General features: G+C 31.9%; 1 protein-coding gene across 1 annotated transcript; it reads left to right on the top strand.

The window, feature by feature from the left end:
• The first annotated feature begins 17,541 nt into the window (after nucleotides 1–17,541).
• LOC134727935 (uncharacterized protein K02A2.6-like) lies at nucleotides 17,542–18,390 on the top strand. Its single transcript, XM_063592331.1, has one exon. The coding sequence runs from the start codon at nucleotides 17,542–17,544 to the stop codon at nucleotides 18,388–18,390; it is 849 nt and encodes a 282-aa protein (XP_063448401.1).

Genomic DNA, 18,390 nt, shown 5'->3' with positions numbered 1-18,390 from the left:
GGGGTCTTTTTGATCTTGGATAATCTCTAACATGGTCTATTGCCTGATTTTTATTCTCAAAACGACTAATAGTGGAATGATGATGACCAACAATATGCGCGGTTGTCACAGCGACATTCCTGCTTCTCTCATGCTGATAATCTGCCGTCTTGGTGCGGTTAAGAGTTGTGGAGGACCCATTACAATGTGTCAATCACATTACTTTATAAACTTGGTTATTTAAAGTGTTCAAAACAATGAGGATAAAACACATGTTTTGCTGTTAACGGGTACAGTAGCTGCATGTGCAGGTAGGAACTTATCGAGTCGATAATTATTGATCAAACTCATGTGATATTTAAAGAATGTTTAACTAGTTCTATTTTAACAAATTATATCACAAAAATATAAACAGTGTTTTTTAATTTCAATTTAAATTTGGTGTTGCAATACTTTTTCCATGTGTATATGTACATGCATAACACAAACATTAAAACATATTTGTAAGAAAGCAAGAGGGTGGGAAAATTATGAGTTTAATATTTAAGTTTTTTTCCTAACAAGGTATTATCTGAACAAAATGACGGATTCAACCTGGTTTAATAATAGCAAGCTAGAACTCCCACGTGTATGACAGTTATTATATTGACAACATTTGATTAGCAATCTAAACGGACATAAAAGGTTGTTATTGTGACAATGATAGGGATCGATATCACATGACAACTTTTACTGTGATATTGTTTAGGGAGCCCGTAGATATGATCCAGTAAACTCAATATAGTCAGTGGCGGATCCAGAGGGGGGGTTCCGGGGGTGCGCACCCCCCTTTATTTTGGCCGATCAATGCATTTGAATCGGGACTAGTCCAAATAATTATGACGTCTGGCAAGGCTATTTTATTTTTTTTCTGGGACGCCTTCCTACAACAAGAAGGCGTCCCAGAAAAAAAAAAATAGCCGTCCTAGACGTCATAATTATTTGGACTAAATCGGGACATATGTTTTGCACCCCCCCCCCCTTTCGAAAATTCCTGCATCCGCCACTGATAGTCATTTGAATAAACTGGTACTTAAAGGTTATCAATTCATAATTCACCATAGAAAGATATTTGACGTGGTGTTCTAAGTATGTAGTTCATGTAAAGTCGTCATATAGGCTACATCCTTGGTACTTTATTCATATAATTTGAATCGCTTGACCTAGGCCCTTTTGAATAAATAATTCCCTTAATTGTAAATTAAATAAACTCATCATAGATATCAGGACTAAATTTTGTATATACGCCAGACCCGCGATTCGTCTACAAAAGACTCATCTTTTCTTCTTTTCTTCGTAAATTCCTCCGCAACGGAGCACCCGTGTCACACGGTAGTAAAAAAAAAAAATAGTTCCTATATTTTAATGTTAAAAGAGTATTAGGTGAAGGGATATATTTACAGGCCATTATTTATCTTTTTATTAAAATTTAAAACACTAAAAAACAAAACATTTGCTATGTTAAATGAGTTTTAAATAGGATGTTGATAAGATAAAAGATTTAAAATGAATACAATTGGTGCTCAAGAATTTACAGTGATAATGTTTACATCAGTTTTGTAATATTGTAACTTTCATTCATTCATAAATATCTATAGAGTTCAGAGTTCACGCACGTGTTGTGTTGATGGACATAGCAGATAAGGTCGCGTCTTATTGCTTTATGTATTTGTGTTGATTAGTTAGCTCGAGCATTATATTAAAGTATGTTAATCAGTACACATGGCTTGTCTCTCACTTAATATATATATAGGCTACCAACGTTACATTGGCGACGAGGATAAAAACAAAAGTTGGAAATGTTAAAAATGTATTTTTATGGATTTATTAATTAGTGACACTGATAACTAAACCATGGCTGCATCTTTGCCAAATTTTCCGAGTTTTCCGGTACATGAAAACAATGCTGAAATAAGGTGGCGTAAATGGATAAGTAGACTTGAAAATTTATTCATTGGATTAAACATAAAGGACAGCAAACGACAAAGAGCACTCTTGCTGCATTACGCTGGAGAAGATGTCAACGAAGTCTTTGATACCCTTGATAATACAGGAGAAGACTTTGATGCCGCTAAACAGAAGTTAACCGCTTACTTTGCTCCGAAAAAGAATACAGAATACGAAATCTACAAATTTAGGCAAGCCAAACAAACATCTGATGAAACTATCGACAGTTTTCATACAAGATTACGCCAGCTAGCTGTAAACTGTGAATTTACTGAAACATCTAAAGAAGTAAAATCGCAAATTATCCAAGGTTGTCATTCAACTAGACTAAGACGAAAGGCTCTTAGGGAAGACACGACCCTTGAAGGATTAATTTCATCAGCCAGAGCGTTAGAACTTTCCGAAAAACAGGCATCAGAAATTGAACAATCAGACAAACAATCCGCAAATGCTGTTAGAAAAGGAGTTGGAAAACGTAGAAACGGACCACGATTTCTACAGACACAAACTGACCAAAACGTAAAGAAAAGGACTACTGGTACTTGCAGAAACTGTGGAGGTGACTTTCCACATGCAAACAAGTGTCCGGCATTTGGAAAAAGTTGCAACTCATGTAAAAAGTTGAATCATTTCGCTTCTGTGTGTAGATCTAAACGTATGGACGGAACTAGTACTTTTAAAAGAAAAATAAACAAAGTTGACAATTACGAACATGATGATGATCGTGATAGCAGTTCTGACGATTGTTACGTTTTTGGATTACGAGAAAATACTGTGAATAAAGTACAGAAAGGACAACCGAAAATCAACGTGAAAATCAATAATTCTAATGTGGATATTTTAATTGATACAGGATCAAGTATTAATGTTATTGATGAAAGCACATTCGAGAACATCAAGTGTAAACCCAAACTTTCTCACGCTGACACTAAAGTCTTCGCATATGGATCAGATAAAAACTTGAAATTAATGGGAAAATTTCACGCTACGATAGAGAGTGACCATAAAATAACAACCGCACCGGTGTATGTGATGAAAGGAAGATACGGGAATGTATTGTGCTATGACACATCTGTTGACTTAAGCATAGTGCCAGTCATTTCGGCAGTAGCAAATAAACATGAAATATTATGCAATAAATATAGCGATGTGTTCCATGGAATTGGAAAATTAAAAGATGAAAAAGTGAAAATTCATATTGATGGAAGTATCAAACCTGTAATTCTTTCACATAGGCGTATTCCGTTTCACATTCGAAAGCAGGTAGAATCAGAACTCGAGAAACTCGAAAAACAGGATATAATTGAAAAGGTGGATGGACCAACACCTTGGGTGTCCCCGATAGTTGTGGCCCCTAAACCGAAAAACAAGAACGAAATTCGATTATGCGTGGATATGAGGGAACCGAACAAAGCTATTTTGCGTTCACGTCATATTACACCAACACTCGATGATATGATCTTGGATTTAAACGGATCTAAAGTATTCTCGAAAATGGACCTTCGAAGTGGATATCATCAATTGGAGTTAAACGAGGAATCCCGGAACATCACAACCTTCACGACACACGTAGGATTACGGAGATATAAACGACTCAGTTTTGGTGTTTCATCAGCCGCAGAGTTATTCCAAAACACACTGAGTAATGCACTTGAAGGATTAGATGGAGTCCGAAATATATCCGATGATATTATCGTATTTGGAAGGAACCAGGACGAACATGATAAACGATTGGAAAAATTATTTGCACGACTTAAAGAGAAGAACTTGACATTGAATAAGGCAAAATGTGAATTTAATAAGAACAAACTTGAATTCTATGGTCATATTTTCAGTGCAGATGGCATATCAGCCGATCCAAGAAAAATAAGCGCTATCAAGAACACGACAATACCGAAAGACGTAAGTGAAATTCGTAGTTTCTTAGCAATGACCAATTATGTAGGACGTTTCATTCCAAATTACTCAACTATTACTGAACCGCTCCGCAGATTAACAAAGCAGAATTCCAAGTGGGAATGGACATCTGAACAACAGGAATCATTTGACAAGCTAAAGAATGAACTTGTTGCTGACCGTGTGATGTCATACTTTGACCCTTACAAAGAAACAATGTTGATAGTAGATGCAAGTCCCGTTGGATTAGCTGGATTGTTAACACAAAATGGAAAAATTATCGCATACGCAAGCCGATCATTGACAGACGTTGAAACACGCTATTCGCAAACAGAAAAGGAAGCATTAGCAATTGTATGGGCAATTGAACATTTTCACCTTTATTTGTACGGACAATCATTTACATTGGTATCCGATCACCAACCGCTTGAAACTATACTCAACAGTCCAAAGGCAAAAACACCAGCACGCATTGAAAGATGGAGATTAAGATTACAGGGATATAATTTCAAAGTACAGTATAAACCAGGAAAGGTGAACGCAGCTGATTATTTATCAAGACATCCGACACCGAATACATCAATCGCATGTAAACATTCTCAATTAGCTGAAGAATATGTCCGATATTTAACTGACAACGCTGTGCCGAAGGCAATGACCCTTAATGAGATAGCTGAAAGTACACAAAAAGATAAAGATCTGCAAACCGTAATTACTGCATTAAAATCAAACAGGTGGGACAAGTATGAGATTAATACGCTAGATACATTCTCAAGATTAAGATACGAATTAACAATCGTTCCCGTTAATGATATGGAGATCATACTTATGGCACGCCTGAACCACTTTAATAGATAATCTAAGATTATCTCAGATAAATTAGGTTTATCTGAGATAATCCCGGTTTATCTCACTTTTTTTCATTAAGCTCAGATAAACCGGGATTATCTCGATTTTTTTCAAATAATCCCGGTTTTTCTCACAATTTTAAGATAAACAGGGATTATCTGAGCTTAATGCATTTTTGAGATAATTCAATATTTTTCTCCAAATATTAGATAAATAATTATCTGGAGATAATCCGGGATTATCTGAAAACACTGAGAAAAACGATTATCTGGGGGAAAAAGAGAGACTCCGAATCAATAATTCGACCAATAGAAAGACACGACACATCGGTAAACAAGCGCCATTTTTAAAAAAACCAAAACATGTTGTAGTCGCCATGAATCGTCTCCAAAGATCTCATCAACCTACTGTAAGCAGTGTCTTAGATCGTATCAGTAACACTTTAAGAGGTATTAAAAGACAATATTCTGCCAACACATTGGAACCTGAAGCTGCACATAGACAAGTAGATGAGGTAAGTCGGTTAAATAATTGTTTAGATAATTTGTCAGTGCCACAGTGGCTTCAGTGTTTAAAGTGGGGTCTAGCATGATGCGGGATTTCCGATTTTTTGTAAGCGTAAAAATTAAATTGTTGTGCCGTGAAATCTGGTTATGAAGCCGGACTAGCGGGACATGGGAAATTCCAAAAAATGGAGAATTGCTTACCCAATAGTGATTTTTTAGTGAAAAGGTGGATACGGGAATCCAACGAAACAATGACCTGGATCAGAACCCCACTGAGACCCCTTTAAGTTATTTGATTTCGTGGTCTAGTGGTTATGACCGATGGCTACAGTGCTGAAGGTCTCGAGTTCGATTCTCACTCAAGGCGCTAAAAATACCAGAACATCAGAAGGGTAATTTTCAACCTCTCACACATCTCTGGAACCTAGACTGGAGTTTAAACTAGAATGGGTACTTTGGGGGCTCGGATGGTCAAAGTTGTCCCCTTCTCTGACCTGGAAATCAATCTTCTGATATCTCTCTGGTTTGTCTGTTTCCACTGAGTGACCCCGTGGTTCTGTCCAAGTACCAGGGCTTCCTCCACCATAATAACAGACTTCCCGGTGTCCTACACGCTCCCTTGGGTGGTGTTGGGTGGGGATTGTTCTGGTTGTGGGATAATATTGTAAAGGCGTATCTCCATTAATCCTTAGGGAGTGTACATGGATCTGCTGTACCCTTGCAGACAATCAGGGGGTGTGTCTAAATTGGCGGCATCTCCAGTACATTCATACATACAATGAATATTCAGTATTATTATAGTTTGATAATTTACAACAAGTATAAATCACGTATACATACATACATGACATACTTCAGATACTGCACCTTAGAAACAGCTTCATGTTAAATTTCACATGGTGATAAATTTCTACTGTTTTCGTTTTATAATAAATATTACAATGCTTGCTTCTCTTACTAAAAACTTTGTCACCTGTTGTTTCAAAAATCAGGCTTATTCAATATTGTAGCAGCCATATAGTGCTCATTAGATTTTTGTCTTCTGAAAAAGTAGCCAGCCTTGCTGCTATCAATATCTATTTAGCAGCTAGGCAACCTACACATTCAATAGTCATGAAATCTATGTAGATTCTACCTTATTGAATGCAATCCTGATACAATGTCTTGATCATGTTCACAAGTTTTGTTGGTATACATAATGCTTTAGCAGTTAACACTATTGAATGCCCTTTGTTCTTATACAAGCTATAGCAGAGACATATATTATATGTCTCTGGCTATAGTAATGGATTTTTGCATAACCGGATACATTGTATATATTGATAATATCTACATAATATAATATAACCCATAACACTTTGGTTTTGTACATTTCATGAGCAGAAGATTATATAATTTAGTCAAATACAAACTTATAACCCCATCAAAGTATCATACTACACTTAAATTTCAAGAAATACAACCCAAAATTGACCAAAAAAACTCATTTTTGCTAGATTTATCTCCCCTTCCAATATTGATTTCCATAGGAAATTAAAAATGCTGATTTTGAGTTTTCCTCAAGTTAGATTTTATCGGACTTTTTTCTGTGTATATAAAGGGCAAAAAATGCTACAGATAAGAACTAAATATTTTCTGATGCAATTAGTTTGAGGTTAAATCTTAGTTTGACTGGAGTACATGTATAATGTTTTAATACATGTTTCAAAGGGACAATATACATGATTAGTTTAGCTAAAATGGATAAAAGTTCCATTGATATTACTTTTGTCTATATGTTTACTTTACTGTTGAAAGATATAACAGTTCATTGTTTACCAATTTTGCATGGTACACCTATATATGTAAAAATTGTTATTACAGAAAAAAATATGCCTGTAATAACTTAAGGGTGTTATCAGTTCAAAGCAGTTGCTCAGATATACATCATGCTTAATTACAGTGTATTTTAATTTATTGTAAGAAATAATGACCAGAGCATGTACTGATGTTCTGACCAAGATTCGCATTAATTCCCAAGGGTTTTATATAATAAGTTACATTCCTTAAATAGCGGAGTCTTGTTATCACAGCTAATTTTATCCATTAATTAATAGCCTTGTTTCATTGATTTTGCATGGTAAATAAAAAATGTATTAATTAAATTAAAAATTAGTTATCAAGGCTATGCACTATAACTTTAGTTAAAGTTAATAGAAATCTATGAAATGTTGACACAAGGTTTATGACCACAAAAGAAAGTTTGGGATTGATTTTGGGAGGTTTGGTTCCAACAGTTTAGGAATTAGGGGCCAAAAAGGGACCCAAATAAGCATTTTTCTTGGTTTTCGCACCATAACTTTAGTATTTATAAATAGAAATGAAATCTATGAAATTTAAACATAAAGTTTATGACCATAAAAGAAAGGTTGGTATTTTGATTTTGGGAGTTTTGGTCCCAACAGTTTCGGAATAAAGGGCCCAAAGGGTCCAAAATTAAACTTTGTTTGATTTCATCAAAAATTGAATAATTGGGGTTCTTTGATATATCGAATCTAACTGTGTATGTAGATTCTTAATTTTTGGTCCCGTTTTTAAATTGGTCTACATTAAGGTCCAAAGGGTCCAAAATTAAACTAAGTCTGATTTTAACAAAAATTGAATCCCTGGGGTTCTTTGATATGCTGAATCTAAAAATGTACTTAGATTTTTTATTATTGGCCCAGTTTTCAAGTTGGCCCAAATCGGGGTCCAAATTAAACTTTGTTTGATTTCATCAAAAATTGAATAATTGGGGTTCTTTGATATGCCAAATCTTACTGTGTATGTAGATTCTTAATTTTTGGTCCCGTTTTAAAATTTGTCTACATTAAAGTCCAAAGGGTCCAAAATTAAACTAAGTTTGATTTTAACAAAAATTGAATTCTTGGGCCTCTTTGATATGCTGAATCTAAACATGTACTTAGATTTTTGCTCACTCTGACGTTGTGTATTCATACGCCAACATGTGTGTACGTTGTTATTGTTAATATAAATAAATTTTAGCCTTATTTTTGATAGAAATTTATCTATAATGAATGGCAATAATTTATTTTGATTTTATTGAACCATAAAACTAATTTTTCTTTTGGTGCATAACTTTTATCGTTATATATACGCAATGATTGTTGGATTGGTGTGTAGATCATACTCCAAATCAATATACAGTTATCAAGCGTAAATGCATTTTAATATAGGATGTCATTAAAAAGGAGGGTCATTCTTATATAAAATCTCGCAAAATTATGAGCCCTATTTTTGGCACATCCCCATATACCAAATAATAGGAAGTTACCTAATGTCGAATATCTTAATAACATTTTGAAGTAAAATTAATAATTTCAGTCTACTTCATGTACTTTGAATAAACTATAACAATATTACAATCTTGAAATCTGTACAATAAAACAGGTTAAACTAACCTCATACATGTCATAGCTGAGACACTTGTATAATTGTCCAATTTTAAACAAGTAGTTTTATCTAAATGTAAAGATTGATAAAAAAAATAATATTGGTACAATGTACATAGTTCCAAAGAGTGAAAAAAGCCAAGAGCATAAAAAGCAACAGGGGCTAAAGCTAGTGTGTACAATATTTCATAATTCAAATATTGGATATTGGATCTATTCTACAGATTTGCAAGCTTAAGCTTATTGCCTGAATTCTGATGATGATTATTCATCCTATTGCTGAAAATTATTTTAGGCAATAAGTGAACTCTGAAATTTATTCATATTAGGTGATTTATACTTGATATAAAAGTTTCTTGTATTACATGTGTAAAAAATCCATTAGACAGATCTTCAAATTAAGCATGTTTAGTAATTTATTAATTAATTTTAGCAATTAAAATGTTTAAAAACAGAATTAACTCATACTTTTTTCATGTTTTTGTGGTATAACAAAATATTAAATCGATTTTAAAAAAGTTATTGTATTTAATTCAAAAAGGGGGAGATTTTATAAAATAATTTAAATATTTATTGGAAAATAAAGTCAAGCTGTTTTGAGCTGGCAAAAATTAGACAAAATTAAGATAAGATATTTTGTTCACACAGATTTCAAATTTTTGTATTGGATAAATAAATTTTTTTATCACAAATTTCTATCAAGTTTTCATATTTTTTAATTTATTATTTGATTCGTTTTAATTCAAAAAACATATTTTATTAGTGATTTTATTTCCGTTCTCTTGTGGAGATCTCTGCTCATATTAACACGTATGTTATTTGATGTTATTTGCAGTAATAAAATAAAATTGTTGAAGTACTCACAATTTATATGAAAAATGCACGAGATTTGACTTTGAACTTTTGAGTACAAGTATGAAACCGTGACACTTCATACATTAATTCATTTTTTTCATTTCGTATTTTTCTTTCGCGCCAATACAATTGACAGCGGTTATGACATCCAAGTTAAGATAATCCTAAGATAGATCCAATGTGCATGCTGAGACATGTCGTCGGTAGGTCCTACTTTTTTTTGTAACTTTATTATAAATTCTATTCTCAGAGTATATTATGGGACTGATTTTAGGACAGTTTTGATAAACAGGCCCCAGTTCTCATAATGCTATGGTGAAACACATATTTTTTCGTTCATTTAAATGAATAAATGTCTTTTATTTACTCGCATTTATATTTTAGGCATTAAGCTTAATGCCTGCACATATTTTTTAGGATTTAAGACTAATGCCTAACATCATTTAGGCATTAGACTTACTGCCTAGGCGTTAGCTTATTGCCTAGGATTTAAGCTTAATGTCTAATTTCACTTATTGCCGCTAACATATATAGATATGTGGAACTTGGTTAAAATACACGTTGTATATTTCATCAAATAAAATATATTAATTTTTGGTAAAGTTGTTACCAGAAATGAAATTCAACTCCCTGTTATTTTATTTAGAAAATAGGACTGACAGAAAGTCACAGGACAAAAGCCACAATTCAGTTTTTAGATTATCTTCCTTTGGACAAGAAAAAAATAATTATGGAAATATAACTTTACTGTTTTCTTGAACTATTATATATATAAAGCAACTTTGTATTTAATTTTTTTTCAATAAATATCAATAATGATTGAAAAATTGTTATGAAAACAAAATGTCAATGTAGCTTGGTACTTGAATGGCTTCATGGTGCTAAGAAATATAACCTTTGCATGATTTAAATTTAATAAATGTTCATTTATCAAAGCTTAAGATAAAAATGAATATGTTATAAAATGAAAATATTTAAAGATCTTTCTCTTATTTGTGCAAACAATTGTCAATAAATTATTTGTGCCTTCTTGTCCTGTTACTTTTTGTCCTATGACATAATTCAGTCTGTTTACCATTTTATCGAATATATATATATTACTACAAGATAAAGGTTGGTTTACATTTGTTAAATCAGTGTTTGATATATCAAGTTGAATAAATGGTTATAAATATGTTTATAAATTTGTAAATGTAGCATTGTGCTTATGTTTCAGAAATAAAGATATATACTTATGTAATCTATAATAAAAGTTTTTGTTTGCTTAAAAGGTGCATTAATTCTTAAAGAAAGGAAGGAGGGTATGTGACTAAAATAAGAGACTGGGAATGATTTAAACAGGCTTTTCCTCATGAATATGAACAAGAGAAATTCATATTAGATTCTATGAGAAAGAAATCCATAATTCTTGGTTATTAGCCGAACAGAATAATAATATTAGGTACACATTCTTCTTTACTGCAAGTGAGGTGAGTGCTCAGAGTCAAGACCTTGGACCAAAATTTTAAATCATGAGTTTTTTGCAAAGGCAAGGAATTATATATAATTTATATAAATGTCCTGACCATAATAACCTAAAACTGCTTTCAAAGTTAGACCTCCTGGCATTGTTTTAAAGTTATAATTGAAAATGGGAAATGTGTCAAAGCAGCAACAACCCAACCATAGAGCATACAACCATTGACTGGTAAACATGTTTTAATATTAAGTCTATAAAATATATCATTTTCTACATCAAACTGATCTTTTGATTTTAATAATACAGTTTTAAACATGAGTTAACTTAAAGTATCTCCAAGAAAACAGTTAAAACAGAAAGCATTCCCGTACTTGAATCAGACTATAAAAATATAGTGTTAAATAAATTTTAACAAGAAATCTATATACACATTCTTGAAAATGGTAAAGAAATTTTAAAAACTCACCACTATTCATCTTGCTTTTTTCTGTTTAATGATTATTTGGAATAACAGGGATTTTATATAGGTAATGAAGCCATACCCCTGTAATGACTTGTTTATTGGCCTTTTTACTCAAAATAACCAGTGTCAATTAAAAACAATGGAAGAGGACGTTCAAAGGTGCTATAATTGCTAATTAGTATCCTTAATGACAATATTATCAAGTCGGCAGAGGACCCTTTACAATACCCTTTACAATAAATGACTTTAGTTAATGACAGGTGCATAGGTACACACATTATTATTAATATTAACTGTGTGGTTGGGTTTTTTGTTTGTTTGAAATTGAATAATAGAATATGCAATCATTTCATTAATCAATTTTCAACTGTTTTGACAAGGACTTGTCACCTGAAATATCTGTTAATCCATATAATAATTCATTGATGAAATTGTTACATCTTTTATTAAATAAAAAAATGATTCTTACCTTTTCTATCGTACAATCATAAACAGTGTTGTCGGTTTCAAAACGAAAGTAAAACGTCGAAAAATTGCCGTCCAATTAAAACACTTGTTATATCGTCCTTTGGTATATTTAGAATCCGAAATAAACCTAGATTATCTGGAAAATGAGATAATGAATTATCTGAAATTCAGATAATTAATTATCTGGAGATAAATTAGGATTATATGAAAATCAGTCAAATAAACCTAGATTTTCTTAATATTTTAAAATAAACCGGGATTTTCTCCAGATAATGAATTTTCTGTATTATCTGAGATAAACTAGGATTTTTTCGAATTTGAATTAAGCTGAGATAATCTTAGTTTATCTGAGATAAACCGGGATTATCTCAGATAAACCTAATTTATCTGAGATAATCTAAGATTAATTAATAAAAGTGGTTCAGGCGTGCCATACATACTGCATGATAATAGAATTGTCATTCCGAAACAGTTGGAAGGCAAACGCCTGAATCTGACAGTTAAAGGTCAATTTGTCGACAGAAAAAGGACCCGTATGTAAAAGGTTTACGCCCACAAACAGCGCCACCTACATTTTTTTCTACGGCATCTTTGAGAACGATGTCCCGTTCTGTAGTAAATTAAAACATTAAATTAACTAAAACATAGAAAAGTAGGTGTAAAAAACATATTGAAAGATATATTTGCAGATGACTGGTTATGCATGATACGCTGGCAATGTGCGCAATGTCCTTTAATCGAAGATTGAAAATTAGTTTGTTTCCTACGTCAAAATGGCGGATTTCAATGTTTACATTTTTTCCTCTATTTATAATCTGACACAATTTCGTATCCAATCATTTATTAGCAATTTTATTATTGATCTTTGGAGATCATCCAATTAGATTTGCCGTTAGAAAGTGGCTATACGTTACCAGCCATCGTTACAAAGTAGCCATGTGTTTTGTGGGGATACCTTGGGAATGTTGTGTATTCAAAAGTTACGGTAAAAATCAATGTTTTCTTCATTATATTTCCATGCATACACAAGTCATACCACCAAATCCATTCTTTACAGACCTCATAAGGTAAACAGACATCTTTAACTGTCTGCTTTAGCAAAAATTCGTGTAAATAAGGCCTGATGGGTCGTTTTGAATTCAAGTACAGCCGACTAACACGTGGTAGATTGTTTATGTTTGACCGTTTGCTTTACCTGAATTGCACGTCGATGTTACTATATACTTAGCAATAACCTTTATCGTGTTATACTTTCAAGAGTTATATAATACATCTTGTCTAAGAAACAGGTCTAGCGAGGTGCAGGGACTTCCTTTACTAGGTCTTTAAATAGTGAGGGTGTAATATGATGTTTACAAATTACCATATTTACATTACAGCATTTTTTTTGCATTTGATATATTTCATATACATGTACATTTTATGTACACAAAGAACAATAGAGTAAATAATCATGCATGGATTTAAGACATTTAATTCCCACCCTAGGTATAAAATATTATACTCATTATACATTGGAACAAATAGAACAGATTGCAATTGACATTATTCTGTATTAAATGTCTAAAATCCTGATTGATGGGGCCAAATCCTCATCATATATTTTTCTATAAAGTATACAGCAGCTCCTCCAAGGATTAGTAAGGGAATACTTTACATATAGTCCAATGGCTAAGTCCTGTCTTTTTTGTCTCTGATATTTCCTTATTTATATTATCATTTCTATTATATTCTCTTGTACATGTAGCAAGACAAAAGCTATTGGTACTCTTATTTTCCTCATTTGCCTGAAAACAATGGAATTTATTCATTGTTGATGTATGTAAAGTGACTTGTAATTTAACTGTCACTGCTAACAGGCACTTGGACTCTGGTGATAAGTTTCTTGACTGTTATCTTATTGGCAATTATACACCATATTTAAATGTCAGTTTCACCTTTATAACTTTTAAAGAAAAGAATTTAATGATAGAATAATAAGTTGTAAAAAATTTGAAATGTTTAGCACAAGTGCAAAATTTAATTGGCATTTTATTCAAGAAAATCTAGAAGTATTGAAAAATGTTGCAATTTAAAATAAATGTTTTGCACTCAGAAAACTATAAATACAGTACAGATATTGATTTAATTAAGACTTTGAGAATATTTGCCTGTTTAATAATCATGATAACAGAAGATATAATTGTTATACCCTTTTTTTCTAATATATGTGTGGCCCTGGTCTGGCTGTGGTTTAAAATCTAAGAATGGAGTTGGTTATATTCATGTTTATCTGATTTATATCAACATTATTGTGTCAATTATATAAATCATTGTAACACATTACTTTGCTCTTCATGGCCTTTTTTAATTAGAATAAAATATCTTATCTTATCTTATACCACATCTCTTTATTTTAGTACTAGCAGGTTAATTTTAAAAACATTTGAAGTAAGTGAGATGTTGACAAGCTTTTATATAGTCCATGATTGTAAATACAGATAATATCATGAGTTTTTTTGGAAAGATTAGAACTTGTTCTAAATCTTTACTTAGGCACCACCCTCCCTAACAACAGGACAGGTTAGCTACTGTTACTAAATGTATTCACACTAAAATATAGTTCCCTATAGTTCTCATGTATGTGCACATAATACACAAATAAACTGAAAAAAACTGGGTATATTATTGGAGCAGTTCATTTAAGAATGTATGTCATTAAGGTGTGTTGATGTGCAAGCTTTTTTTAAAAACATTTTGATTAGGTAAGTGGGTATTGATTCAACTAGTATGATTGACAACTGTCATTTTCACTAAACAATCAGAGACCAGGTGGACCTTTAATTACAATGCCCCACCTCCTAAGATGCCAATCAAATTGACCACATTACCTATCAACCTCAGTCTTACATAACTATACAGATCATTCCAATATGCATTTAATTCTTAATACACAAGTATTTGACCTCATAATTGATTACACAAATGTGTGTATTATTTGTTTGATATTTATAAGGATGATAGATTTATTAATTGCCAGTTACTTTTGATCTACATTACATAAAGTAATTCTGTAAATTATATCTGAAAGATAAATGATTAATGGATTAACAAGATCTTTAAAAAATGAAATATGAATAGGAATATGAATATATAAAAGGTATTCAAGTATGGCCTATAATTTACTTGATAAATTTCCAATAATCATCTGTAATTAATCAACAATTTAGATTAGTTCACTTTTTTTTAATCAGGAATTGGCTTGAAACAGTTTTAAAATTCATAAACTTTTAATTATAACAAACCATTGTTTATTAGTTTATTTTCCATCAATCATTATGTCTATTTAAGTCATTTGAATTTTTATTAAAAGTAAATATATTTTTGCAATCAAGAAAGATTCCACATTTTAATAAAATTGGTTTTTTTGATAAGTTTATGTTGAAAAATAAAATTGAAAATGCCCTGTGTTGAAAAATACATGCAAATTTGATCAAAAGGCATTCTAAAACTTTTAATTTTCAATGCTATATAACCTCTGTTTCAACTAACAAAATGCCCCAAAACAAAATTTTTAGATTATTTTTGTTGGCACTTTAAAGCTTTTAGCTGTTGGTCTAAATTTATGTCTTACAAGGATATTTGGTAACATTTACAAGAAGAATTTTTGCATTTTTTTGTTTTTTTGAAACATGTTCAGAACCAGCAACATAATTTCGATTAAATATAAACTGAAGTTTAAATAAAATTGTGCAAATTTAGAGAACCATATTATTTGATTTGAGCTCATTTATCCTCATACTGGAAAAGCAAGTTTCTTTCTAAAGACCTAAATGCAATTTTCAGCAATAGTGTTTTATAAATGTTCATTTTCCCCACCATACCTTAATATGAAATAATTCAAACTACTGTTCTAATCTTTTTTATAAAAGTAAATAATGTGATTAAATTGATTATCTCAATTAAAAGAACTGACATTCTTATTTGATACTATGAGATTATTTCTGATATCAGAATAATAAATATCTTATTGTTGTCCTTTTAACAAATAAAAACATGAACATACTTTATTTAAGTCAGTTTTTTTTTGTCTATGACTACTATAACATGGGAAGTGTCCATGCAATCTCTATTTTATACATTGTAGTATTCTCAGGTTTTTATTTTTCAATTGATTATGCATTTTAGAGCAGGTAGGTATGAATTTGGATTAAATTTGAAGTTGATTCAGTATATTTTATGATATAATACCACTATTGTATTTCAACAAAGCATTTTCAAACTTTATTTACTGGTCAGCTTTATAGCTTATTATTCAATCAATAATTTAATTGAATGCACTCAACAGTCGGTTACAGGACTTTTGAATTCAAATATATAAAAAAATAGAAAAATAAAGCAAAATTTGAAATAATACATATAATAGGAATTATGGTGAGAACTGCATGATATCAGGTTGCAATACAGCTTTTGCTTAGTTATCTTTGTGTTGATTATTATGTTCTAAATCCCTTTCTGGTTCTTTGGGTTCAGATATTTTCTCTTGATTAAGGCAAGCAACATAACTTGTACATCTTATAAAGGTTCTTATCTCAGGGTGAATCCAGACAATTTTAAACATAAGTGGTGGTATTCTCAACCAAGGATAAAAAGGAGAGTTAATTATATGATCCCTGAATTCAAATGCATTAATCTTCCATAAAAAGAGAAGGTCACCAGAACATCTGGGATCCACCACTGTATCTTAAAGCAGGTACAATAAAACAAGCATTGTACATGTACTTCTGTCCACTGCAAATTCATATTATTTTCATTCAAAAGTATAAATGTTCACAATTTTAAAGACTATATTTCCTTGGTTTCCATATTCAGTTTGCTTTCATGCAATGAAAAGTTCAATTCTATTGTAAAACAGGTTCTACTGACAACTGATAAACCCCTCTTGTATCCTTCTATCTACCAAAAGGGTGTTTGAGAAAATACAGTAAGTCCAAGTTCAGAATTTTCTTCTTTGGAAGTGTTCAATAACCTGTAAGTACTTGAAAAAAATGTCATATTCAACCTTTCCATGACTATTTTAATGTTACAACAGTAGAGGAACATGGAATATTGAAAATTTACTGAAGAAATCGTCGAAATATATCTGCAATCATTAATTTTACTCGAATTTACTGTTGTGAACTTGCAATATCCTACGATGCGCGTACCGAGTTATCTCCCTTTGATCTCCGCTTCGCAACGAATAATCTGACACAATTGCGTATCCGGGGTTTTTGTGATCTGATATAGTATAATTAGAAGCAAAAAATGGTTTTACTTCATATTTTATACCCCTCAACACGTTACCAAACCCATTTGAGGAATTATAAATGATTTTCCGTGGACCTACGCAAATTTTCAGAAAAAAAGTTTCACTTCACTCGTGAATTTATAACATTTTAACAACACTTTTTAATGATAATTATATAAAATAAGGAAGCTTATTCAATCCAGAATTGAACTCTTTGGTTTTTATTAATGTACGAGTACAAATAAGACAATACGAGTCCAAAAACCACGAGGCGTGCACGTTTACCAAAAAATCGTAAACTCTGACCTTTTACCACGTGACCAATGTCTTGACCTTAGAAGCCATTAAATCGTTTGCCGTTCAACTGGAAAGAATTACAGATGCGTGTAATTGACCTTGCTCATGAAGGACACCAGGGCATAGTACGTACAAAACAGTTATTACGTGAAAAGGTATACTTCCCTGGAATAGACAAACTAGTAGAACAAACATGTAAATCATGTATACCATGTTTAGCGTCAACCCCGAAAAATGTTTTCGAACCGTTACAAATGTCTGAGATACCGAATAATGTATGGGAGAATCTCAGCATGGACTTTTGTGGACCATTTCCGAATGGATATTACGTTATGGTAATAATTGATGAATACTCAAGGTATCCTGTAATAGAAACCTTAACCAGTTTAACCGCAAAATCTGTCATACCTCTATTAGACAAAACTTTCTCAATTTTTGGAATACCGAAAGAACTGAAAACAGACAACGGACCGCCGTTTAATTCAGGAGAGTTCCGAAATTTTGCAGATAACATGGGTTTTAAGCACCGCAAAATAACTCCGTTATGGCCTCGCGCTAACGCGGAAAGTGAAAGATTCATGAGAACTATAGGGAAAGCAATTCGTGCAGCTCAAACGGAACATCGCAGTTGGAAGCAAGAAATACACACATTTCTTCGCAATTATAGAGCAACACCACACTCAACAACTAACGTGTCCCCGGCAGAACTTTTATTTGGAAGGAAGATCAATACAAAAATGCCGAACATTTCAATAAATAACCAAGCCGACAGTAAAGTTCGAAAAGAAGACCACAAGAACAAAATTAAAATGAAAACATACTTCGAGAAAAAACATTCAGTAAAAGTACCCGATTTTACAGTAGGAGATACCGTACTAGTTAAACAGGAAAAGAAAGATATACTATCTACCCCGTACAATCCTCAACCTTAA

This window comes from Mytilus trossulus, chromosome 8 (assembly GCF_036588685.1).
Source record: "Mytilus trossulus isolate FHL-02 chromosome 8, PNRI_Mtr1.1.1.hap1, whole genome shotgun sequence".
In the NCBI taxonomy this organism is placed as follows: Eukaryota; Metazoa; Mollusca; class Bivalvia; order Mytilida; family Mytilidae; genus Mytilus; species Mytilus trossulus.
Note: the sequence above shows the minus strand (reverse complement) of the source record. Positions and strands in the feature narration are given on the sequence as shown.